We start from the raw sequence: 27,709 nt of genomic DNA, 5'->3' as shown, positions 1-27,709 counted from the left end.
CTTCCTCCATGCCCTGCCATTGGTCACCTTCCACACCAACTTAGATTAAAACAGGACGTGTCTTATCTCGATGGCAGGTCTCCATCAGCTTGTGTCTGTTTATGTGAGCTCGACTGGCTTGCTTTACTGACACCTCTGCTCCCCTAGACGGATGTGTTGAAGGTAAGTGCTCTGTCTCATTTATATCTGTGTCTCGGTGAGTTCCTAACTGCTTACTCTATACAATTGTTGACAGGGATGTACAGAGTGGCTAAGAACACAGGCATTGAAATTGAACAGATGTGTGTTGAGTTTCTGCCTTCTCTTCCATTTTATTGCCAAATGATGCTAGACAGTGCTTCTGAATTCTGTCTGCATTAGGGTTTCTTTAATGGTATATTAGGATTCTACAAGAACTTTTTGAAAAGGCCCAAGTCTGTCCTTCAGCCCAATTAAACTAGACTATGTAGAGAGTACACATTGAGACCTAGAAAGATGTCATGTGCAAGACACATTATTACTTTAATAAATTTACAGGTGGTTCTAATTTACAGCTAGGGTTGAGAACTACTCAAGTGTCTAATTCAAAGGGTTTATATGCATGGTATAAGAGTGCATTTAAGGGCTACGGAGATGGTTCAATAACACAGTGTTTGCCATGGTACAGAGGATGAATCAACCATATAAAACCTGGGGACGGTGGCATGTTCCTGGACTTCCAGTGCTGAGGAGACACAAACAGGAGGATCCCTGAGGCTTGCTGGTCATCCAGGAGAGCCAAGTTCATAAGCTTTGGGTTGAGAGACCTTGTCTTAAAAAATAAGATGGGGTGAAAATGAGGAAGACATCAAGTATCACTTCTTGGCTACACACACACACACACACACACACACACACACACACACACACAGTACCCTGACACACAATACAGGGCTAATGATGATGCTAATATACAGCCTTCAGTTGTAGCTTTTCCGTCTCTGATTATTATCCTCCTCCCTTCTTCTCTCCACCCATTCTGGAGACTCTGCCTTTCTGCCAGCTCGGGGAACATACTGTTTCCAGCTATCGTATCTTCACAGTTGTTCTTCAGCCTGCCCTCCACAGTTTTCGATCTGACTTGAAATCACATTTAGTCTCCAAGTACCTCTGTTCATTCAAGGTACACCTTTTTAGCACTCGTGGTTTGAATATGCAGTATCTCCCCCCAGGCCCATGTGTTTGGACACTGTTTCCAGCTGCTGGTGATATTCAGGCAGTAAAGCCCTGCCTCAGAAAGTTGATCACTGGGCTGAACCTTGAGGCTTTATAGTTAAATCATATTCCCTGTCCATTTTCCAGTATGATCAGCAGACTCATTGCTCCTGTCCTCTTGTCTTCCCCACCACGACAGATGGCAGCCTTTCTTACATGACCTAAAATAAAACTCCTTTCCCCTCAAGCCATTTCCTGTCAGGTATTTAGTCGCTGCGACAAGAGACATACCTAACATTGCCATTGCGTATCAATTTACCCATTCATTGTGGGTCTCTCGCTAGACTGCAAGCAGCAAAAAGGAAAGAGGAATTTATCCATGGACTTCTTCCTAAGGCCCAGTGTCTGATGTCTGTTAGCTGCTCAGTTTACAGTTGTAGAAGGGATGAGTGAACTAAGAAATGATTCATCCTATGATGATCTCAAAGAGGCAAATTTTCTCTTTAGGCCCCCTTAACTATATGTATCAGTGTTGATCTGCTTTGTTTTGCTTGCTATAATAAAATATCTGGGACCAGGTCCTTTTTATAGAGAAGATGTTTATGCTCACAGTTTTGGAAGATCAAAGTCTAAGACACTTGGCCAGGCTGCTTGAGCCTGGGGAAGGTCTTCTACCTATGAGGCAACACAGTAGACAGTAGAGAGGGGACATGTGTAAGAGGGCAGGAGCTTGCCAAAAGGAAGGAGGCATGCTCTTTTTATAACAACCTGCTCTCTGATAATGAATCCATTATCTACCCCATTCAATAGAGTAGAGTCCACTGTGCATAATGGCTGTTTATTTGGCTCCGCCTACCTCTTAAAGGTACAGCAGTTGATATCCCCATATTAGGGCAGATTTCCATAAACCAGGCATTAGAGAGGCCATAACCAAACAAAAGCAGTATTTCACGTTAAAACAGGGCTAAAGAAAATCTCCGAGTTTCACCATGTGACCCCAGCACTTAGGAGGCAGAGGCTCTACAAGTTCAAGACCAGCCTGGTCTACATAGTTTCAGGTCAGCCCTGGATACACAGTGAGATCTTGACTTAAATATGACCTCAGACAAACAAAAAAACTACCAAAAAAAAAAAAAGTAAGTTAAGATGGTTTCTAGTATTTGGGGTTCCAGTTACTGAATAGAAAAACCTGCCACATTCTTTGGTTTTAATGTCTGGATGCTTTGAATTTGGGTAAGATTTCTAAGTGCTGGGTTCTCAGAATGGGGCTTACTGAAGTATCGGCCCACAGACAATAATTCCCGTTAGTGTTAAGGTCGAGTTGCAGAAGAGATGAATGAATCGTAAATGATTCATCCTATAATATCAAAGAAGCAAAGTTTCCTTCCGCTTTGCTTGCTTTACAGAAGTAAATGAAGCAAATGAAGTTTTTACAGAAGTAAAAGCAGTCCAGTGACGTCTGTGGGGGTTTGCTTATATTTAGCTACAATGTTTATTCTTTTTTTTTTTTTGCAGGTACATTTTTTTTAATTTTTTTATTAACTTGAGTATTTCTTATATACATTTCGAGTGTTATTCCCTTTCCCGGTTTCCGGGCAAACATCCCCCTCCCCCCTCCCCTTCCTTATGGGTATTCCCCTCCCAACCCTCCCCCCATTGCCGCCCTCCCCCCATCAGTCTAGTTCACTGGGGGTTCAGTCTTAGCAGGACCCAGGGCTTCCCCTTCCACTGGTGCTTTTACTAGGATATTCATTGCTACCTATGAGGTCAGAGTCCAGGGTCAGTCCATGTATAGTCTTTAGGTAGTGGCTTAGTCCCTGGAAGCTCTGGTTGCTTGGCATTGTTGTACATACGGGGTCTCGAGCCCCTTCTACAATGTTTATTCTAAGTTGCCCAACAGTCTGTTTCACTGAAAGATCAAACAGTAAATATTATTGGGGTGGGGTAGCAGCAGAACTATCAAATCACTGATATTTCTATCAGTTAAAAGGACTTTTAAAAATCCCCTGATTCACTATTTCACTTAATATCTATAAAAAGAAAAACCTAGAAAAGCAGGACCAACTGGACCTGATTTCACATATGGAGTCAGTGCTGAGACACAAATAAGGTTTCAAAAAGACTTCCCCAGCATTCCGGTGGAACAGAACCAACTTCAAAGTAGTCCAAAGTAAATATGATCTCACCGCCCTCTTAAGTCATACTCTGACATCAGTTTGTTTTGGATTTTAATGTTGCTGTGAAAAACAAATGCTTGGCAAACGGATTTGAGGGAGGATGCGCTTCTTTTGGCTCCCATTAAGGAAGGACATAGGAAAGGCATGGCCACGAGTGTGAGCATGGTGGTGACCGGTGTTGGTGATCGTAAAGTCACACTGCATAGGCAGGGAAGTAACAGGAAACCGAGAGGAGTGGTGCTCAGTGAGCTGCTTCTTTTTTATTCACCTTGAGACCCCAATGGGGCTGCCCACATCCACATGCTTCTTCCTTCTTTCCTGAAACTTTTCTAGAAACATCTTCCCAGACATACACCTAGAGGTGTTCTTAATCTTGCCAAGTTCACAAAGACAATTAGCCACCCCGAGTGTATTTTTTTATTTTTCCTTATAAAATTCTTCATCTGTGCCATCTAATTAGCCCAGGCCTTCAATTATTATGCATAAAACCCTGCAGGAATTAAAGTTAAGAACCTGAGGAAAAAAACCATGCCGAGACTAGTACATGTCGAGACTTCTGGTCCAAGTTCAGCTTCTCTTATTTTTAAGAAATAAACGTGTTGATAAAATGGTGAAAAACCGTTAAAAATGCTTCTGATTGTTTTGTTAGTTCAAAGTAAAAGAAAACAAAGGCATTTAACCAAATGACATTCTCTTGCTAAATTAGAGCAGTTACTTTAGGTCCATATTTCCTACGAAACTCTCCTTAAGACCACTGTAATCAGATTGCATCTATAATACATTTTTGGCTAAGCCCTCCAAAAGATGATATACATGGAACAACACAGTAAGAGGAGGTAATTGAGACAAACTTTGGTATTGGTCTTTAAAAGCAGCCCTGTAGAGAAATGTAGCAGTGGTCAAGGAATATAATAAAAATACATTGTATACATGTACAAAATTTTTCTTTAAAAAATTAGTCCCGAGGTCTTCATACACTGTATTTTCATACTTACTCCCTACTTTCTCGACACATCATCCAGATTCGTCCTCCCCTTTCCACTCGAACTTCTAAGTCCTTAAAATTTTCAAGGAAGAAAGAAAACAAGACTTCTCTGTACCATTTTTCCATACAAAATAACAGTTCATCCGCACTATCTTCAAAGCGCACTATATCCACTTTTTAATTATTGGTTCCTGTTCTAAAAGGAAGGGTTAGCTGGGCGTGGTGACGCACACCTTTGATCCCAGCACTGAGGAAGCAGAGGCAAGTAGCTCTCAGTGAGGTCTGCCTGGTCTATCCCGGTAGTTGTAGATCAACTAGGGCTACATAGTGTGACCCTGTCTAAAGAAGGAAGCGGTTTAATTAAAAGCAGATTTTTGACAGTTAAGAGGTGATAAGGTTTTGTGGTGCTTGTTCTTTGATGCAAATCTCTCGAGAGCCTGGTTGATGAAAAGAGCTGCCTTTAATCTGTATTCAGAAAGGATAATAAGGCAGATTCCAAAGCGGGAAGAAATTCCAGGTGAGAACTGCAGAGCCCGTCTTCGGGCTCGCAATTGCAGCCCACGTAGAAGGTGGAGTCTCAGGCTGCGTGTGCGTGCGTGCGTGCGCGCACGATTCCCTCACTCCACCCACAGAGTCAGGGCACCCGTCAGAACCCTTGACTACCGAGGCCACCAACAACAGCTGATTTCGCAGCCTCTCATCCTCCACAAGGTCCCCGCCTCCTTCCAGCCCGGAGTTTCCCGAACACCGGAAGTCCTTTTGCCCCGACTCCGTAGAGCGGAGGCGGTGCGCTCAGCGGCAACCGGAAGCTCCTCTGCCCCGACCGTCAGCCAGTAGCGCCCCGGCCGCGCAGGCGCAGTTCGGTTCAGGCGGAGCTGTGGGAGGGGAGTAGGTTTGGGGGCCGGTCCCTGAAGATGGCGGAGGCGGGGGTGAACTGGGGGTCTCCCGGCAGAGCTCAGGTGAGCTTATTTGGAGAGGGACGCCTCGAGGATGTCGGTGGCTTTCGGGAAGAGGAGCTGTTTATGCTTTAACGTTGAAGGCTGAATATTCCTCGTAGGAGGTGTTGGGGGATCCAGGACCCGCAGGTGGGGCCTGCTGGGCTAGGGGTCCCAGCTTACCTGGAGAGAGGTCAGCGAGATCTGGGAGAAAACAGCAGCAGGCCCAGAGTGGGACAGGCTTTACGGGATGCCGAGGTCCCTGGACAGTGGAAGACTGTCATAGTGGAAGAAGACTGGAGGACGGCGGAAAGGGCGACCCTGGAGGTCTGTTTGGGGACAGAGATGAGCCAGCTGTCTAGCGTACACCTGACAGGACTCGAGTGTCTTGTAGTCTGGGAGAAAGACTCAGGCTTGTATGGGAGATGGATCGAAATTAGGTACATAACCGTAGTAAGTTTAGAATCTACCAAAATAAGAGGACTCCTGAGTTGAAGAGTAGGGATTTTGGGTCGGAAGTGAATACCTTTTAGATATATATCAGTGTGCAGCCAAAGAGCTGTTGCTAGGGCCTAGAAGTCAGTTGGTGATCGTGGTTGTGGTTTTAGCGTCATTCCGTGAGGATGAACTGTCTGGTAAAGGAAAAACAGTGCTTTGCTGAGAATAGGGTTAGGGACTTAAGTGGAAAGTTGTTCTCGGGTGGTATTAGCTATGTAGTTGGGTGAAATATATACCCTGAAATATTTGCTGTTTTGTATGGTTGATGAGGAAATTCTTGGAGAAAGAGCAAATTGAGTCGGCAGTTGGGACACTGAAACTAGCTAGTTTCGGTGTTGCAGGGAAGCTGACCACGACAATGAAAGACAGTCTCCAGTTCTGTCTGCTAAAAAAAAATAATAATAATAATAAAAAAAGAAAGAAAACCGCTTCCATACGTGGCTCCAACCCCACTCCTAGCTTTGGGATTTGGCCCTGATGGTGAACCAGTGAATGAAAATGAATAAAGGGGTGTCCCCTATTAATGACCTGCAGGGAAAAACAATGCCTGATGTTCTCTTCTTCCAACTTCTTTTCTGGATTTGTAACCAGTGATATTATTGTTGTCATAATACTCAGCTGTCTTCTCTTATGAAATGACCAATCTGTGAATCGTTTGTATTTGGGGAAATTTGATGCTTTTTAAACTGATAATTGTGTTTTAGACAGAGCCACTGAAAAGGGAAAAGATAATGTGCAGTTCAGTAAAAACAGTGTTTTCATTGTTTCTAGAAAATTATCACCAGACAGTAGAGTAACATTTCTTAAGGACCAAGCTTTCTGTTTAAAGCTGTAAGCTGTGTGACTATTGGTTGCTTAATCTTTTCTGTGTTTGGGTTTTAATGTAGAGAGAAAAGAGCATCAGTATATCGAGGAAATGCACTTGTTCTTCCTAGAGTTCTAATGCACCTTTTGAGAGTCATATCTATGTGCTTTTATTTAAGGAGGGTTAAACCATGTCGTTGAATTGTGCTTTTGTAGTGCTGACGCGTTTTCTGTTTTCTGAACGCCATTCTAATGAGCACAGCATGTGTTGAAAAAAGGAGGGCGGTAGTAATTTGGGGATGTATTTGACCCAGTCTCTGAAGAGAGATTCATCTGAGAATGCAAACTTACCAATGTGACCACTAATCATTGAAAAATGAATAACCTTGTTTGCTTGCAACCACATGGTTCTTAAGTTACTAGATTTAAACCAGGTGTGGTGATGCATGATGGAAATCACAATGCTTGAGGCAGGAGAATCATAAGTTCAAGGTCATCCTTGACTGTATATTGAGTTTGAGGCCAGACTTAGAAGAAAGAAAGAAAGAAAGAAAGAAAGAAAGAAAGAAAGAAAGAAAGAAAGAGAGAAAGCAAGCAAGCCAGCCTAAATTCCAACTAGTTCTTAAGTTAATTATATTTCATTTTTGTATTTTTTTCAAATGCTTATTACCTGTTAGTATTATTTTGATGGTCAACATAAACTTTGATTTACTTGTAATCTACTTAGGCCTCTTTTCTGTCTAAAAGTAATGGTATGAATCCATTAGTGTTAAGTCACAGTGGGTAGTATTTTTCCAGCTTTGATAATTTGTACTGATCTAGCTAAACTATGCAAACTGTTCTTTTGTGTTCATTAAGGCACTTTATGGCAACTGTGGATCAGGGTTCAAGGTAGAATACTGCATGTCCTCTTGTGAAGTTTTCCCTTAAATTGTAGAAAGCATCGTTTTGCAGTTAATAGTTCACGAGGACCTTAAAAACAGTTTGCTGTACAATACCTAAGGTGGAAGGAACTGTTCATGGAGGCAAAGTAGTTGGTCCAGACATGGCTGCCTGGTAACAACTTGGCCATCTTGGAAAGTTAAGCCAGGTTTGGTGGCTCAAATCTGTCATCCTTTCCCTCTGGAGAACAAGGAAGGAGAATTAAGAGATTTGAGGCCAGCCTTGGCTGCATAAGTGAAATCCAGTTTGGAAAAAGAAAAGGGCGTATTAGCCTATTTATCGCCATTGACTCGTTAGGAGCCATTTAGGTATTATGCTTTTTTTATGATCTAAATTTTTCAATAAGATTAAAAGCTTTGGAGAGCCTAATTTCTTTTAGATATAAGAATAATACTTAAAAATATAGCTCTATTTGTTTTAAGAAAATGTTAATAGCAAAAGGGACTTTAAAATAAATTATGCTCTGTTTATTCCCAGAGCCTCTAAGGTATCCTATCCTCCTGGTTAATACTGATATTATAAATGTGCCTTTTAAACTTTATTTAAAAATTCTTTATTTACTATGACCTATCATCAGTGTGTATGTGGGAGAGGGGTTGCCTGAGACAGCACACATGTGGAAGCCAGAGGACAACTTTGAGAAGTTGATTCTTTGCACCTTGGGATTCTGGGATCTGACTCAGGCTGTCAGCCTTGTATAGCAAGCTCCTTTACTCTCTGAGCTGTCTCCCCAGCCCATTAAACATGGTTTTCTTTTAAAAGGAACTTCACTGTTGTCTAGGAGGTAGTAAGTACTTTTCTGGAATTTCCTATGTGTTTGACCAACCATGTTACTATACATGTGGTAAGAGGACCCAGAAATGACTTCTCCCTCCCCAGATCTAGTTTTCTGGTGTTTGTTTTTTGGTTTTTTGTTTTGTTTTGTTTTTTCAGTCAGCGTCTCGTGTATTCTTGACTAGCTTTGAACTTACTGTGTAGCTGAAGACAGCCTTGAATTCCAGATCTTCCTGCCTCCACCTCTCACGTGCTGGGACTGTATCCCTGTTCCACTCTGCACACTATAGTAATTTTCTTTCCTGATCTTGTTAATTCTTCTGCAGACTGTGTGCGACACTATTAAAGTGAGTGAAAGTACCGTTAGATTGATTGGGCCATCCTGTGTCTGCCTGTCTGTCTGTCTGCCTGTCTATCAGTCCCTCCCTCCTTCTCTCCCTTCTTCCTTCTCCTCCTTCACATTCTCCTCTTCCTTTTTGTTTTGTTTTTCTGACAGGGCCCCAGTAGCCCAGGCTGCTTTGAAATTTACTACATAGCCCAATCTGACATAGAATTCGGGGGTGCCCCTACTCAGCAGGTTTGGGCCACGGCACCTCATCTGTTGTGATGGCCCATTGTTGACTTTGGATATTGGAAATGTTTAAGTACATGTGTGAACTCTGAAAAAAAAATATGCACACATACACATTTTTGTTTTTCCTTGCATGAAGCTCAAATACAGCCTGGAATAGATGGTCTCCTGGCTCCCTTCCAGTACTAAAATTTTAGGACATTGATGTGAAGCATTGTAGGCTTTATTTTTGTCCCTGGTAATTATATATCATTGTGCTATGATTTAACCACACTTAGTCTTTTGGTTCTGCTTCAAATAAACATGAAACAAATGCTGTGTTATTTTTAAAGGAAACTCGAGGGGGTGAAGTGGGAAACTAAAGAAGAGCTGCCAGGAAAGGTCAGATAAACAGCAGTGGGAGAACACACAAGTAAACAGCCCAAACTGTCTTCAGTAGACCAGCAGAATGAGAAAAGGAGTCTGTAGCAGTCAGCAGCTCCATTGGAGGACAGAGCCTCCCCCAGGGCGTTTGGAACCCTGTGGGTACAATTTTGGGCATCACAAGTGGGGGAGGCCTGCATTTAGTGGGCAGGAGCCAGGGATGCTAAATAATATGTCATGCTCAGAACAGTTTCCAGTCAGCAAGGGATCTGCGACCTAAGTGCCAAGGCTTCTCTGACAGACTCTGATCAGTTAACTCTGGAGATAGATGAGACTAGGTAATTAAAGGTATTTATCCGTCTAAAAATACTATTGAACTGAAGGTATATGTTGCTGTTCTGCTTTGGAAAAATGCACAAACAGAACAGTGGTTTCTTGACTCTTACTCGTGCTCTGTGGAGGGGTAAGGTAGCTGTGCCTACATAGAGTCAAGGAAGCAGGGTCTGCGGTTGGTCTCATGCAGTGTGTAAGGAAGCCATTTGAGGTATTTTGTTTGTTTGCTTGTTGATATTTTATACTTTAAAGCATCTTTTCACACTGAAGTAGTATATATTTTCATTCCACAGGGCTGGGATATGGTTCAGTGAGTAAAAATCAAATCCCAGGTTTGGTTCTCAGCCCTGCGCAAACAGATTTGGTAGCACGTATTATCTCAGCTCCAGGAGTAGGGGGTACATTTAGAAGGGGTTGGTGGAGATGGGAGGATCTGAAATTTAAGACCAACCTTGACCAGCTTGTGAAACCCTGTTTTAAAAAAGAAAAGCCTATTGTTTAAGTATTCATTAATGGTATTGAAAATTATGGGTTTTCATATTTTGTAATAGCTATTTCTTTCAAAGTTTCTTATTTATTCTTTGTATCTATGTGTCTATGTGTGTACTGACACATGTGGGCATGCACATGCTACAATATTGTGTAGAGCTCACAGGACAGCATGCAGGAGCTGATTTCTTTCTGTCACCGTATGGGTCCTAAGAATCGAACTCAAGTCATCAGCCTTGGTGGCAAGTCCCTTTACCTACTGAGCCATCTCGCTGGGCCCATATGACTATGGACCACATATAAGTATTGTTCTGAAGTTTAGACTTTGAGTTTTGTTCAAAAAGTTACATTTAAGGTAGTTTGAAAAGCAGACGCTTACAGGCAATGTATTTTAAATGATGAGGTTCTAGATTTGTCTTTCCAAGGACTGCTGAACCAGAGAGTTTGATCCTAGAAGAGTGAACCCAGCCTCAACTATGTGGATCAACTACTCCTGTGGGCTAAGCAGGGAGCTTGCTGCACGGAGAGATACAGTGGAGATCTAATGGTGAATAAGACAGACATAAAAGGCTTATATCCCATAAAGCAGCTCTACACATAATTACAAGCTAGCTATTAGAGGTTCTGTCTGTGTGAGATGGCTCAGTGGGGAAAGCTATGTCTGGCAACCACAGTTTGATACCCCAGGACCTACGTGGTGGAAGACAAGAACTGACTTCCACTAGTTGTCCTCTGACCTCCACACGTGCACTGCGGCAAGCTCGCCCACTCACATATACATATAAAATGAACTTCATTCACATAAAATGTTTCAGGGTTCACAAGCCATACTCCCTAGGTATTGCCTTACAGAGGTTCCCAGGATGAAGTGAAGGAGTTGTGTAGGTGTAGTGTAGTTGGGTAAGACAAAACTAAATGACAGAAGAGACACCTACTTGGTGTTTTCACATTTCAAACCTGTTAGTATGCATTGGGAACAGGGACCTGTCCTTGTTAGAAGCTTACCTTCATGCTGAGAGCAAGGGAGCTCGATGGGTTTGATTCACGCCATGCGCTTGCTAGGTGCATAGACGTGACCTCTTAGCTTACTTCACTGGTAATACACTTAGCTCTCAGGGTAGTTGCTGCTATTCTTAGTGTCATTGTTTTAGTTTTTGGGACAGTATCACTGTGCAGCCCAGACTGGTCTTGAACTCAGTCCTGCCTAGACCTACAATGTGCTGGGATGATAGATATGCCCCACCACATCATCCTTAGGGATACTGTGAGGGTTAAATGAGCCACCCATGTCAGGTACTTGGAAAAGTACATGCAAAGGCTTGTTACTTTAACACACACCAAGGACAGCTGCATTAGCTGATTAATTTGTGGTAACAAGGAAATACTGAAAGCAGGCTGACTTTGTAAAGAAAACATGTTTGTTTATTCAGCACTCTGGAGATTCAAGGGTGTGGCTAGTTAGCACCGTCTGTGCTCTGGTGAGGACCTTAGTGGGTGGCGTGAGTGTGGCTGAGAGGGTCAGATGGAATTACCAGATAGGGAACACAGGGTCTGGGATCCCATAGTCTCTTCCCTCCCAGGACAGTGCCCCCAACTAGCCTAAAGACATTCTTTTGGTATGTCTGTCTCCGCCATTTTGAAAGATGTTGTATAGCCCAGGTTGGCCTCCAGCTTTCTGTGTAGTTGAGGGTGACCTTGAATTCTTGATCATTGTTATAAGTGTGTACCAAACCCCCATGTACTCCCACCTCAGCCCTAGGTTAGATTCTTTTTCTTCCTGATTTCATCTCCCAACATCACTGCAGCGAGCCCTAAACTGACCACACAGCAGTTGGGTAGATCCCAGCTGGACCCCAGCAGTCAGTTTAGTTAGAGGAGTGCATGAACTCCCAGACTGACCCTCAAAGGTGGTCAGTGGGTTGTGCTGCATTCTCTTGGTGCTTTTCTTCTGCTTCCTCTACCTTGTCAAGTGCATGCCAGAGGTAGACAGTGGGTACCTGCTTTAGTCTTCTTCCACTGTGGTTTTGAGACAGACCTAGGCCAGCCAGTGAGCCTGAGGGATCCTCCTGTCTCCCTCTCTCCACCACTGCACACCTGGCTTCTTTATGTAAGTGCTTGGATCAGATTTAGGCCCTTGTACTTGTGCTGTAAGCACTTTGCTAGCTGAGCTTTTATCTCAGACCCTAATGTTGACAACTCTCTCCTTTTAAAGTTTTATTTGTGTGTGTTTTATGTTTGCGATTGTTTTGTCTCCGAGTATGTATCACATGCATGCCTTGTGTCCACAGAGCCCAGAAGATGGCATTGACTCCACTAGAACTGGAACTACAGGCATTGTGTGAGCTGTCCTGTGGGGGCTGGGAACCTAGGTCCTCTGCTTGACCTTGTACTGCTGAGCCATCTCTCTAGCTCTGGCTGAGGTCTCTTGAGTCACTTGTTGTGCCCTAGTGAATACACATGCAACATTTATTTTTTTACAACATGCATATAAAGACTCCTTTAAAGGATTTTCTTAATTGAGTAAATAATTTAAATAAATCAGTATAAGTTCATTGTTTCATTCTGTTTCTGCTCAACTAGTACTGAAGCGTGATCACTTGTGCTCATGTGTCAGCCCCATGCTGATTCTTTCTTTTTATCTCTTGTAGGATTTCTGGTAGGCTCCACGTTCAGACAGGATGTGGTACCATTGAGACATTGGTCTGCTTCAGTCCACAGTTCACCTTTTCCACTGGGAGCCTCATTTCATTTCTCGGCTTAGGCCTCCTGAACTTATGAAACCATGGCGGAAGGAGAGACGGAGTCACCTCGGCCTAAAAAGCGTGGCCCCTACATTTCCTCTGTCACCAGCCAGAGCGTGAACGTGGTGATCCGGGGAGTGGTGCTCTTCTTCATTGGCGTGTTCCTGGCTTTAGTGTTGAACTTGCTTCAGATTCAGAGAAATGTGACACTGTTCCCACCAGATGTGATCACCAGCATCTTCTCATCTGCATGGTGGGTTCCACCGTGCTGCGGTACAGCCTCAGGTGTGTGGAAGGCATTTCTGTGTTGCTTATGTTGGAATAAGGCCCTGCTTAAGTAACAGTGTGTATTTGTGTGTGGGTGGGTGTGCAGGAACACTTGTGTGCCTGCATGTTGGCGTCTTCCTCAATTATCTCTAACTTGTTTTTCGAGGCAGTCTCTCACTAAACCTGGATAGCACTAACTGGGTAGACTAGCTGGCCATTGAGCTCCAGGCACCTGCCTGTCTTGTCTTCTCCAGCACTGGGATTACAGACGTGTGTCACCACAGTGACTTTAATAGATGCTGAGGATCTGCACTGAGGTCTTCATGCTTTTGTGGGAAGTACTCTACCTGCCTCATGGAGGATATAATTATATGGAGTGCAGTGGACCTGGACCTCTGTGAGTGAAGTTTGCTGTATTTGGTGTATGCATGCAGTCACGTAGTGTCCCCCATCACCCGGCAGTGGCGTTTCTGTCATTCCCAGGCTTTCTATGCCCTTCTTCCTTTGTATCCCAGCCTCAGGCTGCAGTGGCTCTGCTCTCTGTCCTCCAGGTTTATCCCTGCCTGCTCTGCTGTCCTTGGAGTCAGCCAGTAGGTGCCTGGTGCCTGATGGTTGCACCTTTAAAATGTACCCATAACACCAGTTCTCGTTCTCCTAGGGATGAAGCATTTAAAATCTTTTCTTTTTCTCACTTCATCTCCCTCTTATTCTGAATTATTTTGATAATATCCACTGCTGTTTAAAAGTTTTGACATAAGGGCTATACTTTTGGGTTTGAAGCAGACACAAACTTAATAAGTAGAATAATTTTATTCAAGTTGAAAACTTGGTGTATTTCTAGATTTTTGTGTATGGTTTTATCCTTTCTGCCTCATTTTTAAATGTAGCAGAAGAATAATAAATACTCGAAGGCATCAATGGGGTAGACTGTCTGTGCTTAAAATCCTGATAGTCCTCTTAGTGACTTTGACTGTGTTCAGTAACGGACACTGATGGCCAAGTGAGATGTGTTCTGATCTTCAAACGATGCTGAGCTGCTGTAGTGGACAGCTCTTTAGCTGTGCCTAATGCCAAGGTCAGTGGGTCAACCCTGCGTTATATAACAAGTAATAGAAGGTAGTCACAGCCATGTGGGAGAGGATGATTGTAATTCTGACTGTGTATGCTTAGTGTGCATGAATACCTTACGACACAACACGGGGTACCTTTGTCCTACATCCTAGAGCTAGAGGTTGCAGGCATGTCCGTCCAAAGCCGAGGTTCACTTGTGGGGTATCTTCAAGTAATTTTGTGAAACCTACTGGACAGTGATGTAACCCTGCTACATGGACAGATGGATATTGTTGCAGTCAGATTACATGTGGCTTAGAGAGCCCTGTCAAGCTATGAGAGGCCTTAAATTAAGATAAGTCATCACTGCCTGGTCTCCCCAGGGTTATCGTTCTCTAAGAAGCAGTCCAGATAGACAAGAGAGCTTGTAGCTTATTCTTTGCTGTATCTGCACATCTACCTGTATTTTCCTTTACTTAAACTCAGAAGATAAAACATTTCCCAGTAGCTGCTAGTTCTTTTTTCCCCTTCAAGATAGACCTTAGTCCTCCTGACTTAGGTTCTTAGACCTAGTAGCTGTCCTACCAGGGTCTCCAGATTCACCACTTTACTGTAAAGGAACAGGAGTCACCTGTCCCTAAGGGCGGTCCTAGGAAGCCGAGGCGTCTTGAGTCATTGCTAAGGAGTCTCACAGTCTTCTGTGGATTACTCTCCTTTTCTCTCATCTTTCTTTTCTTTTCTCTTCTTTTCCTCCTCTTCCTTCTCTTTATCCTTCTCTTCCTCTTCCTCCTTTTTTCTTTTGGTAAGAGGATGTTTTTGGGGATTTCTGTAATTTTTTAAATTAAAATATGATTGATTTTCTCCTTCTCTATCCTTCCTCTAGCCCTCCTTACTCTCTCAGTTTCATGGCCCCTATTTCTTTGTTAGTTTATTACGTACATAGACACACAGACAAACAGACACACTACACACACACACAAACACACAAAACCTGTTTTGTCATGTTATTTGTATATGTATATATTCAAGTAAATACAAGATTTGTATTAACTGAGAATTTTATATGTATGGATGGAATTTTGTTTTTTGTTTGTTTTGGGATAGGGGCCACTATGTAACTTTAGCCTGGAACATATAATGTAGACCAGGCTGGCCAAAACTCTTCAGAGATCCACCTTCCTTTCCCTCCTGAGTGCCAAGATTAAAGACCTGTGCGACCATAGCTATCCCAGCTAATACATTTTGATTATATTCACTTCCTACTCCTGCCTTCTCTGCCTTCTCCCCTCCCTCATCCCAGCTCCACATCCTCACGCTTGATCCCCCTTTTGTAATCTCACAGAGTCCAAGTACAATTTGTGCTTCCCATACAACAGTCCATTGGATAGTGGCTGAGCTGCTTGGGGCCACATGCTTAAAGAAAACTGATTCTCTCTTTCACCTGTCAGTGGGTCTTCAGCTACGGAAACTGCTTCCTGCCCTGTGCTGGACAGTTGACAGGCTTCATCGTGTGCAGGCGGCCACAGCTGCTGTGAGTTCATTAGTGCAGCAGCCTGGAATGCCCAAAAGATAGCCTCACCAAGGTCTTCCCCGACGTCTCTGATAGTTCTAAGCCTTGGAGTGAGGGGCTGTGACATAGATGCCCCATTTGTGGCTGAGCACTCCACAGACAACAGACACTCTCTCTTCTTTGTGTTTATTGCCATTCACTGCACAAAGAAACCTCTCCAATGAGAAGTGACAGCTGCACTAGTCTATGGCCATAAGCGTGCAGGTTTACAGGGAAGCTTGAGAGGATGTCCACTTAGCAACATAATAGTAGTGGGGTCACCCTGGGGCCTGTGAGCTCACCTGTGTGCACTCTTGGTCAGATTAGCATTCTAGGCACGTGTTTGCTGTGGGGATCCCTGTAACATCCAGACCACTATCGCACTCATGGGCATAGCTTACCATTGCCAGGCACTGCAGGGCAGGGCTCACAGCTGGCTAGCCAGCACGGAGGAAGCTTTCCTGTCAACACCAGCCTGGCTTCTCTGGGCCTTGTAGCCAAACAGTGTGGTGTCTCCATCAGGAGGGTCTAAACAAGCTTACCTAAGCAGGCGTTGTCATGGACTCCCTCCTTTATATATGCAGTGCACCAGAGCTGAAGAGTCACCAAGGAGCCTTTATCAAGGGTCTCTTCTTACTGTCTTGTTAATCCCATAATGGCCTCCAACTCACTGTGTAGGTGAGACTGGCCTTTTCCTTTCTTTTTTTTTTTTTTTTTTTCAAAGCTGGGGACCGAACCCAGGGCCTTGCGCTTGCTAGGCAAGCGCTCTACCACTGGGCTAAATCCCCAACCCCGAGACTGGCCTTGAACTTCTGATTATCCTTTCATTTCCTGGCTGCTGGGACTAGAGGTTTAACATTACTTCAAAAGACAATTTCTGTACTGTGGGTAAAAGAAATAGAGAAGTTGCCTCAGAAATCACAGGTAGGTAAGCCTGAGAAGGTCATTTAAAGGGTCCTGTTAGTTAAACAGTTCTCACTGCTCTCCTGAAGAGGGAGGTTCTGTCCTCCCCAGTCCCCACCATCCAAGGTGAGCCTACAGAGTTTACACCATTCTCATGGTATCTTGGCCCCAATCCCCTGGGCTTGGAGATTTTTTTTTCTACATTGATTTTTGACCCAGCCCACTTCCCCATGTTCTGTTGAATTCTCTGGGATACAAGAACAATTGTTTCTGATGCAGAATGTGGTGACATGGTTTTCCATGCTCAGGGTTAAAGCCTTCTTGTGACATTTTGTAATGCTATGACTCTTTCTGGACCCCAAGCTTCCTTCACGCTCAAACCTTACAGTTTCCTGGCAATGCTACTTGTTTCTGGATATGCCTTAGTCCTTTCAGGTGCCACCCTCTGTTAAGAGAGCTGTTCCCATGCTCCTGCCTGCAGAGTCACTTGTATGGAAATTTTCTGGTCAGCCCAACACTTTACCTCTCCTCATGGCAGGAATGGAGTAAGAACCCCTCAGTATCCTGTCATTACTTAGTCCGGCATTCAGTCGTGTCTGACTCCGTGCCATGGGAACACATCCTCTTGTTTATTGTGTGTACATGTCTATGCCCATGTGTGTTTGTGTGTGTGAGCACACTCGTGCCAAAGGACTAGCTCAACTGTTATGTCTCTGATGCCATCTACCGTGGTGGTGGTGGTGGTGGTGGTGGTGGTGGTGGTGGTGGTGGTGGTGGTGGTGGTGTGGTGGTTTGGTTATGAGACAGTCTTTCACTGGCATGGCACTCGTCAGGTAGGGTAGACTGGCTGGCCAGCAAACCCCAGGGAGCTGCTTGTCTTTGCTTCTCAGTGCAAGGGGGTTACAAGTTCCACCTCCATGCCTTGTGTGTGTGTGTGTGTGTGTGTGTGTGTGTGTGTGTGTGTGTGTGTGTATGTGAAGTAAATTCTGAAGATCAGGTGCAGATCCTTGGGCTTACACAGCAAGCACATTACCAACTCAGCCCTCTTTAAATCCCCAGGAAATATCAACAGCCAGATACATTATGGGGCTTAAGTATTTGGAATGAAATCATGACCTGTCTCTGTTGTAGTCCCCCGTGGAAGTATGTCTTGCTGAGTACTGTGGCTTTCTGCAGCACCCCTCGTTGCTAGATGTCTAATTTAACTGTGTTCCTTTCCTGCCTCGCTGCACTGAGCGCAGCACCCTGAGAGAGTGATGGCTTACTACCAGTGCTTCACGAGCTCCTTTTGTCTTCAGTCTTGGCAGACTGTTACTGGGAATCACTTAAAGATATCAGAAGACATGTGATTTTACATCAGAACCATCTGATTAAGCAGGATTGTATTTGCATATGATTTTACACAGTGTGATTTTAAGTCTCTTGTTTTTTGTTGTTTTTTTAAATGGTGAAAAGAGAGAGGAGGAAGCCCAGACATAGTCCCTGGGCTCTCAGACAGCGGAGCCTCACTGCGCTGTTTGTTCCTATCAGACTCTGCCATGCCTTTATTTAAAGGGAAGAAAGAGAGACATTTAATGGGAAGTGACAAGCTCCCCCAAGTTCTCCTTCTCACTGAGCAGCTGAGCACCATGCATACTCAACAGATTTGGGTTTTTATTGGCAAATCCCAAGGTTGGCAGCTCGGCCATTTAAATTCCTTCTTTGTGTTTTCACTTTCCCTTCTCAGTTGTCTCTCACTTGCCTAGAAATGTAGTCAGTTTTACTTATTTACACCTTTGCACATACATGTCAGCATCTCTACGTGATAATTCTTTACCAATGGCATCAGCTGCTGAGGAGAATTGACTTGGAATGCCTCCTCTGGTTGAATTTTTACTCAGGCACAGGCAAGCAGGAGAAAGATGGCAGGGGGTTGAGGATAAATTAATTGATCTATAGGTAGATAATAGATAGTAGGTGGGTGGATGGTAGATGACAGGCAGACAGGGGATAGGTAGATATGTGCATCATATGGGTCTGCATCTATGTATGTGTATGCATTTATTATACAGAGAATCAGGGAATGACAAATGAGCTGTTTTGTGAAACCCCTTGAGGAAAAAATATCATTTAGACATGTTTCAATTATTAGGCATGCTTGTCATTTTAATCATGTAGAAATTTGAAATGCTGTCACTTAAACCAGTGGGATTTTTCAGTAGTGTGTTTTAAACAGGACCATAATGAGGGCTTTCTTTGTGTGTGAACATGCGTCTGTTGGTGGGTGGATGCAGAGGCCTGAGGATGCCCTTGGCTTTCCCTCCTCAGACACAGTCCACCTTAGGTTTTCTTGTTTTGGTTTGCACTCAGTTCCTTAGGCTTGCAAGGCAAGCTCTTCACAAACTGAGCTGTCGCCCAGGTCCTGAAACTTACAGTTCAGCAGCCATTGGATCTCTGTGTTGCTGTGGTTTGTCACTGGTCTCAGGATGGCCTGTGAGCCAGCTATAGTCACCAAGCTGAGGTAAAGAACACAGAGCTCCAGTCTCATCGCTAGGTGGAAGAGGCTGGGTTGTCTCTTCCTACGCTGCTCCTTTGCTCTGTGGGCCTGTGCTTTGTAATACGAATTGCTTTCCAGTGTGCTTGTTTACCCTTTTAATTTTATATTTAAAACTTAAAAGGATGTGTGTTTTTGTGGAGAGATAGTGCAACACTTAAGAGTGTTTTCATGTTCTTTTAGAGCACCTGACCTGAGTTTGTTTCCCAGTACCCATGTTTAGTGGCTTCCCACCTCCTTTGATTCTCGGGATCCTATGTCTTCTAGCCTTCATGGGCCCCCAAATGCACATGCACATACTAGCAGGCACACATGCACATATAGAAACAAATTTAACAAATAATCTTTAACAAATCAATAAGTTTTCTTGTGGGCTTGGGAGATAGTCAGTGCAGCGCTTGCCTTGTTAACATTGGTTTGACCCATCAGAACTCACATTTAAACAAAGGAAAGGAAAGGAGAGTGGGGAAGGGATGGGAAAGAAGAAAGGAAAAAGCTAGGCATGGTGGTTGGTGCCTGTGTGTGATCCAGTACAGAAGAGCTGGAAGCGGCTGGGTCTCTGGTTATTGGGCTACCAACCAAGCCTACTCGGTGAGTTCCAGGTGAGTGAGAGATCCTGTTTCAGACAACAAGGTGGGTGGTGGTTGAGCAATGACATCCTAGCTTGTTCTTTGGCCTCTACATGACTCCGTGAACACAGTCAGAAACATGCACAAAATATGCACATAAATTTCATGTCTTTGTTAAGTATTTAAGTTAGGGATAGACAGAATAGTTTAGGTCTTAGTCATGGATATCTTGGTAGTCAAGAATGTTGATTCTCAAACCAAGAGCTAGCTGTTCACTGAGATAGCCTCTTCTTACTTTTTAACAGCAAACTTACATATTATCTGTAAATTTGTAGAGTTTTCATTTATTTTTAAGACAGTGGTCTGACTATATGTTAAATAGACTAAGCTGACTTTGAACTCAGATTTCTGCCTGCTTTTTTCTCCAGTGCTAGGGAATAAAGGTGGGCACTGCCATACCTAGCAAATTTGTAATTCTCACGTGCCCCATGTCCTTCCTTCTTTCTGTATGTAGAAAGAAACATACCTGTAGGTAGCCTTTTGTTTTCAGAGAGGTGCTGTGAGAGGATGGTCTGGAAAGCCTTCAGGAGAGTGCTGGGTGCAGACAGGAAGCTGGCCAGGCAGGGCATATCTGCATAGCATGTGGTCAGACCTTGGGAGCCTAGTGTAGAGGGGACAATGTTGTGCGAGCTCACGGCCTACCCTCTAGCTTCTCTTTAGATGCTGTGTTTATAGCATACTTAGGTGCTGTCTTGCTTGAGGAGTACACACTGTGCTGACTTGGTGCTTTCGAGTCTCTATAGTACTGTGGGGAGCTACACTAGTGTCTGGTTCCTTGTGAGTCACTCCCTCAGGGCGTGTTGCCTTTAGAGTGCTGTGGCTTCTTCACAGCTTTCTGCAGTACGCTGCCACTGTCGGTTTCCTTGGAAGGTAAGTGAAAAGATTCAGTGGTGGTCAGTCACTTGTGTTCCTTTTTGAAGGATCTAGAAAGCAGCTGTGTGATTTGTGTAACTTAATTGCTGCCAGTGCAGTATTGCTGATGACTTACTTTTTTCTTTATTCTTTTCACAGCTGTGATTGGACTATTGTACCCCTGCATTGACAGGCATCTAGGAGAGCCACATAAATTTAAGAGAGAGTGGTCCAGTGTTATGCGCTGCGTGGCCGTGTTCGTGGGTATAAATCACGCCAGTGCTGTATCCTTCTGAAACATGTGATGACGGGGCAGCCTGCAACCTTCCTGCCATCACCTCTGTTGTTCTCAGTCAGTCACACCACAGTGTTGACCCCATTGCTGAGATACCAGGGTAGCGAGTGTGAGCTTAGAGTGGGGGTAGATATGCTGGTTTTCAGTCCCATGTTAACACTCTGCTCCTTAGGCTGTTAAACTCCTTACACATAACTTTCTTAATCCGAAAGTTGAATTTTCAAAGCCTCACCTTCTCATCCCTTTTCTTCATTTAGGGTTTGCAGGTAAGGACCCTGCTATTTTAGGTATTCTTTCAAAAGTCTATTTTTAAAGAAGTTATACTGTCATTTATTGGTTATAGACAATACCAAGAAGTACCCCTCCAACAAACACATACACACACACACACACACACACACACACATACACACACACACACACACACACGCATGCACACACACTTCTTTATAATATAGGCTCTTACTATGCTAGCTAACCCTAACTGGTCTTGACATTTGACTCTTCTGCTTCAGCATTCTGAGTGTGTTGTGTTTGTGGTTTGTCGTTTCTTTTGGGGTTTTGTTTCAACACTTCTGTTTTTTACTTTTCGTTTAGAAACTTGCTAAATGTCTGTCAGTGCAATCCAGATTCTTACCACTCATGTTGAGCCTCTCAGCCTGACCTCTGATCTGTCTGTCTGTCTTTTTAATAATTTTTATTGTTTGTTCTTGTCATACACTTTGTATACAGCACACTCTGATCACTGTAGCTCTCTTTTTCTTTCCTCTTATCTCTCCTCTTTACAAGTCCTTTCCCCACATCCTTGACTTTCTCTAATTTTCGGTTTGTTTGTTTATTTGGAGATCCACTGAATTCCAGGATCACCTGTATGGCAGTAGGTGAAAGTAGCCTTTGGATCTTGGTGGGCTCCTCCGTGGGTACACTTCTGAAGAGGGTGACTCTCTTCCTCTAAGAGCCTCTCTGCATCCATGATTGACTATCAATAAGTCCCCTGTAGGCAGCCATACCTGTGAGATGTTTTCTGCACTAGCGGTGCGATGTCCAGAGGACAGTAACTACTGCCCTTCTCCTTAGGCTCTTTACATCCTTTTCACGACCTTTGAACCTTAGAGGGAGTGAAAACATGTCTGTAGGAACGGGCATTCAGTCATCTCTAGTTCTTGACACTTTGAGCAGCCATCTTTTCTGTATTTAACACCCCACCCCGTTCATTTCATTGCAAAAAGAGGCTTCTGTGGTTAAGGAAGGGGGCAGCAGAATAGTGTTTATCTGTCTATGGGCATAAATGTAAATATTTAGAAAATAGGGTGACAGTTAGCTCACCTAGTGTCAACTCTAGGGCCTAAGTCCTCCATAACCTTGGGTTTTTGACTTGGGTTTTTACAGTGCCAGATTTGAATTCCCTCTTTTGAGCTGAGTTTGGAATCCAAGCGGAGAGTCCCCCGTTACCCCATTATAGTGAGGCCACTTGAGGCTGTGCACAAGTCTTGCCTGGCAGGTTGGTATTGTAAGTTGTAGGGCTCACAGTTTGGTAAGATGCCTTTTCTCCCCGTGTAGCTGGTATAACATCTTCAGCTTTATGAGAGCTCGCCAGCAAGGAGATGCTCCCGACTGAGTTGTAGTTTGATTTTTATTTACCTTGCAACCAACCAACATGCGTGTTATCTTCAGCAGTAAGGTCCTAATCACCAGCCAGTTGTGGTAGGGTCACCAAACGGAATGCAAGAGGGACACAGCTCCGGAGGAACGATCTCACACCTGGCACTGGCAGCCTTGGTTCTTGGGGTCAGCATTGTCCAGAAATGCAGGATTTCTCTCTTCTAACTCAGTCTCTACCTTTAATTTTTAAATTGGATTATAAGCTATTAAGCTTCTATTCAACTGCTCCATACATCCTTCCTTGCCCTCCAGCTCTTCTGTGGGTGCTAGGATCCTAGCTCGGGGCCTCCCCACTGGGCCACCCCCACAGTCGCACTGTTGATCTTTTTAGGAGAGGAGTTTAAGTAGCCCTTCTACAACTTTAAATGTGGTTTTGGCTTTGTTTCTAAGAGAACTACTTAAACATTGTAATCTTAGCTGTCACATCTATCCTTTAAGGAAAACCTAAAATGTTTACAAATTTATAGCAAACATTTTTCATATTAAGACTTTTGGAAAACCACAACATACAGCCGCTGAAATTGATGTATTTGACTTCTTTACCCTAGAAACCTCCTTACTGTGCTAAATGATTTAGTTAGCAGAGATGGACCCTATTAGAATTATATCCCATCATCTATTTATGTGGATGCCTCTTGCACAGAGGAATGAGTGCTCAGAACTTTTTTTTTTTTTTTAAGTTTTCATATAAGGATAGCCAAAAGAAGAGAGAAACATACTCAGATGAACTGTTAGTTTCTTGCTAAATCAGCCACTCACAAGAACTGATCTGTTTGCTTGCTTGCTTGCTTTTTGAGACAGGGTTTCTCTGTGTAGCCCTGGCTGTCCCAGAACTATGTAGACTAGGATGACCACAAACACAAAGAGATCCATTTGCCTCTGCCTCAAAGTGCTGGGATCAAAGGCATGCACCACAGTGCCCAGCTTAAAAACTGATCTTAAGAGAGTAGCATACAAGAGTCCCAGATGCCAAGGTTTCAGCTACCAGGGGGTTTATATGCTTTAGTGAGAATGTGGGAATGGTGGGGAAAAGTGGGTATCAGGAATCAGAAGTGACGTCATGGGCAGAGAAAGGAGAGGTTGCTGAAGTACTGGCAAGGCCAGTTAGTTTGGTCAGGTCAGCCAAGGTGGAGCCTCTGGGGCATAGAAAATGTCCTTTTAATGACACTCAGAATTAATTTTCTTAGTGTAATCCTCTAGCAAGAAGAAAAAATCAGAAAATTGAATTTGTAAGGCTCCATTCTACTCAGAGATTTTTGAGTAAAAGGGGCTATACATTTGTGAATAGACTTAAGTGGGTGCCAGAAATAAAATATCATCAGAGCAAAGTGCCCTGCTAGAAAGTCACAGGCACCAGAATAGCTTGGCAGGGGGGAGATAATGTTCACTTCAAGGCTTTATCCTCAACAAATTAAAACCAGAGCAGTTGACATAATAGAAAGGGATGCTATGTCCTTGGTACTCTTGTTCTGAACTGCATTATTATAAAATGTGTCTGTCAGTAAATCACACAGCCAATGTGGTACCCTGTTAAATAGCTGTCAGCTCTTCTATTTCCAAGTTCCTGTATGATTTTCAAGTAATTCTAAACCTTTTTGAGAAGTATTACTGATTTTCTTTTCTTTCTTGCTTGCTTCCTTTCTTAATTTTCTATTTTATTTCCTTCCTTTTTTCCTTCCTTTTTTCCTTTCTTTTTTCCTTCCTTCCTTCCTTCCTTCCTTCCTTCCTTCCTTCCTTCCTTCCTTCCTTCCTCCCTCCCTCCCTCCTTCCCTCCCTCCCTCCCTTCCAAAGGTGTATTCTTTTAGCAACACTATCCAAGGTGCACGGTTACATCTTTAGCTATAAAGCCACGTTCTAAAGAGCACCTGACTTTACAGTTAGGAATGTGTATCACCTGTTTTCTTTCCAGATAGGTTACAAGAAGGTAGGATATGTTAATTAATGCTCTCTGTATTTGGTGTTTAGACATAGTTTTATTTATACCTAATGTCGTGTGTTGTGTTAGAAGGTTGAGGACAGTCCAGCAAGAGCAGATTTTCTCATTTTAGAGGAGTGAACTGTTGGTGTCACTGGTTTCCTTGTTTCTGATGGCTCCTTAGCACTGGTCTCAGAAAGTCGACTTCGACAACAACTTCCAGTTTTCCCTCACACTGGCTGCACTGTCAGTAGGACTATGGTGGACTTTTGACAGATCTAGAAGTGGTTTTGGCCTTGGTGTTGGAATTGCTTTCTTAGCAACCGTTGTCACCCAACTGTTAGTCTACAATGGTGTTTATCAGTAAGTATTGTCCTTGTCCCCTGGCTGCTCTGTAAATCAGCACTAACTACATTCAGAGTTGAGGGTCACATGGGGGTAGCGGGTTTAATATACAGACACAACTTACCTCCGTTACACTTGTCTTGAGTGCCCTTGGTCTGCCTCTGGGTTATTAAAACAAATATTTCTATTATTCTAGATACACATCTCCAGATTTTCTCTATGTCCGCTCTTGGTTGCCATGTATATTTTTTGCTGGAGGCATAACGATGGGAAACATTGGTCGTCAGCTAGCAATGGTAAGCCGAGGCCCACGCACATGCGAGGTGCATGTCACTGCTTCTCAAAGCAGCTGTCCCTCAGGAGAAGCATGGGCAAGAACAGTGGTCTTTGAACTCTCTCTTCGACTTTCATTGAAATAAATCATTAGAATGAATTTAATCTGAGGAATATTAATACTTGAGGAATAACTAGAGAGAAAAGGAAAAATAGGTTATGGGTAGGGCAGTATAATTTGTTGACCATATTTGATGCTTGATTTTTGTTGTTTTGTTTTTATTAATTTACAGTTTTCCATTCCATAAACAAAGAACTTTGTTTGTCTTGAGACTAGGTCTCAAGTGGGCCACCTGCCCTTGAGCTCAGTACGTAGCCAAGGATGCCCTTGCATTTTTGGTCCTCCTGCTTCTACCTCTCGAGTGCTGAGATTGTAGGTTGCACCACTACACCCAGATTACATGGTACTGGGGATTGAACCCTGGTTTTCTTGGCAACTGAGCCACACCCTCAGCCCCTAGAAAAAGAACAATTTTAAAAATAAAAGGGAATTAATGTATATCATACCTTTCAGTAGCTATTCTTTTAGAACATTGTTTTAATTGTGATCCTTTATATTGTTACATATTTTTATGTTAAATCATAGAGCTATTTGAAATAATGATTGGAATTCAACTTTGTCCTAAGTTCATGGCTTGCCCTTGGCTGATCTCTGAGCATAAAAGAAACATACTGTGCCCATTATATATATTATATTATATTATATTATATTATATTATATTATATTATACAACACCAGCTGTTGTGACTTGCAGTGAGGAAATTTTTCTCTCCTTTGCTGGACTCCACTGTTGTTTTGACTCTCAGAATGTCATTGTGACTATTGGTTCTTGGAGGAATAAACTGAATACATACTAAAAATTTTCATTTTTAGAGTTTTTAATTTGTTTGAAAGTTGCAATTCACAAGAGATTAATGTGTTAACTTTTTTACCTTTTTGCAGTATGAATGTAAAGTTATTGCTGAAAAATCTCATCAAGAATGAAGAGGGCAGAAGTCTCAGCTGTTGTGTGGAAGCCATGGGAAAGCACCGTGGGTGCGAGAGGCGCACCAACAGAACTTTGGACTGGAAAATTTCGAGGACACAGTTTTTCCTTGATTGGGGTGTGTGTGTGTGTGTGTGTGTGTGTGTGTGTGTGTGTGACACACATGTTTTTGCAGTCTGTGATTGCTTCTGTAAATCAGTTACCAACGTTTCGGTATTTGATTTCAATAAATGTAAGATATCTGTGCACTACATGAAAGATATGTTTATGGGTACATGAAATTTCTAAATTTTTTTTTACATACCATACATTGTACATACAATGTTGATGTGCCAAACTGTTCTGTTACTGACACAGAGAATAAGAATGCTTTGAACAATTTAGAGTTTAGTGAAAGAGAAAAAGAAAGCTAAAAACAAAGCGAACAGAAAGCAACTGTGTAGCTGGCCGTTCCCTCTTGCGGCTGGTGTGCCTTTTCCTGTTTCTAATCAGCTGTGCTGTCACAGCACCCACATGCGTGTTGTCTCTGTTGCTGTTGCTTCAGAGTTTCAATCTTACTATATGGTAACAGTGAACTTCCCTAGAATGGTTTTAAGCCTGCACTACTGTAGGGACCCAAAGAATACTTTTCAGATTTCTCCAGAGGGAATATGTAATGGACAGGGGTGGTTATCAGCATCACCCTGCTTTGAGTCTACATTTGGAAAAGTATAAATGACTAAAATTAGGGGATTTGACTGGATAACTATGTTTGGGAATACTGTGTGGTCCTCTCTCTGCTACAGAAGCCAAAGTGACATTAGCTATCATTTGCTACTGAAGCTCACTGCTTCAGCACATGGATGAGTAAGAAACACAGGCAGATCAAGGTGACAGCCGAAACCTGTTGGATTCTAGAAAGCAGGCCGTACTGGTGGGATCATGCCATGTGACTGGCCAGCTATGGCGGGCCTGAGTTTGTGACCTTCACCAGTGCAGTCTGAGGATGCTGGAACGTGTGTGCTGATGTGTACTACAAGGTCCGTCCTTGGAGAGTGTGGAGAGCGCACTTTGCACCCCATTAACAACCCCTGCCACGTACTTACGGGTTAAGTGTATCGGCCGACTCTCCACTCACTCTGCATTTCTGAAATTGTTAATTGTCTGGCACACAAGGGTAAATTCTTCTGACTTCTGTGGTGTGCGTGTGCTTCTGTTTGAGTGTGAGAGAAAATGCAGACACGTGTCTGTGTGCGCGTGTGCCCATGCTTCCCTGCAGTGTCAAGTAGACATTTTAATTTTCTTTCTTGTAGAGCAATGCTGTCAGACTGAAGTCTTGTACACTGGAGTGTAATATGCTCTGTGTTCTCAGGCGGAGAGTGTGAACATCCCACGAGTAGTCCATACAGAATGCGTGTACACAAGCCTAGTGGCAGTAGTGGTGAGCGCACTGCTATATTTATTATTCTGTCTTTCAGATGTTATTCATTTAGAACAAATAAGGTATATTTTTAGAATCAAATTTGTAAACACTATAAAATCTTTAATAAGTTATAAGGTCTATGATATGTTTACTTTGAAAATTGCTGTTGAAAGCAAGTTGTATTAAATATGTAATTATCACCA

The 27,709-nt window shown here is 43.2% G+C and overlaps 1 protein-coding gene across 9 annotated transcripts; it reads left to right on the top strand.

Moving 5' to 3' along the window:
• The first annotated feature begins 75 nt into the window (after nt 1–75).
• Nucleotides 76–27,709, top strand: Insig2 (insulin induced gene 2). Of its 9 annotated transcripts, none has more exon segments than NM_001431262.1 (6): nt 76–162; nt 12,693–13,070; nt 20,728–20,852; nt 24,637–24,803; nt 24,982–25,081; nt 26,062–27,709. In NM_001431262.1, coding segments are annotated over 5 exon segments (678 nt in total). In that variant the 5' UTR covers nt 76–162; nt 12,693–12,826; the 3' UTR covers nt 26,104–27,709.

The sequence above is a fragment of the Rattus norvegicus genome, chromosome 13 (genome assembly GCF_021556685.1).
Source record: "Rattus norvegicus strain SHRSP/BbbUtx chromosome 13, alternate assembly SHRSP_T2T, whole genome shotgun sequence".
Classification (NCBI taxonomy): domain Eukaryota; kingdom Metazoa; phylum Chordata; class Mammalia; order Rodentia; family Muridae; genus Rattus; species Rattus norvegicus.
This window is presented reverse-complemented; position numbering and strand designations above follow the sequence as displayed.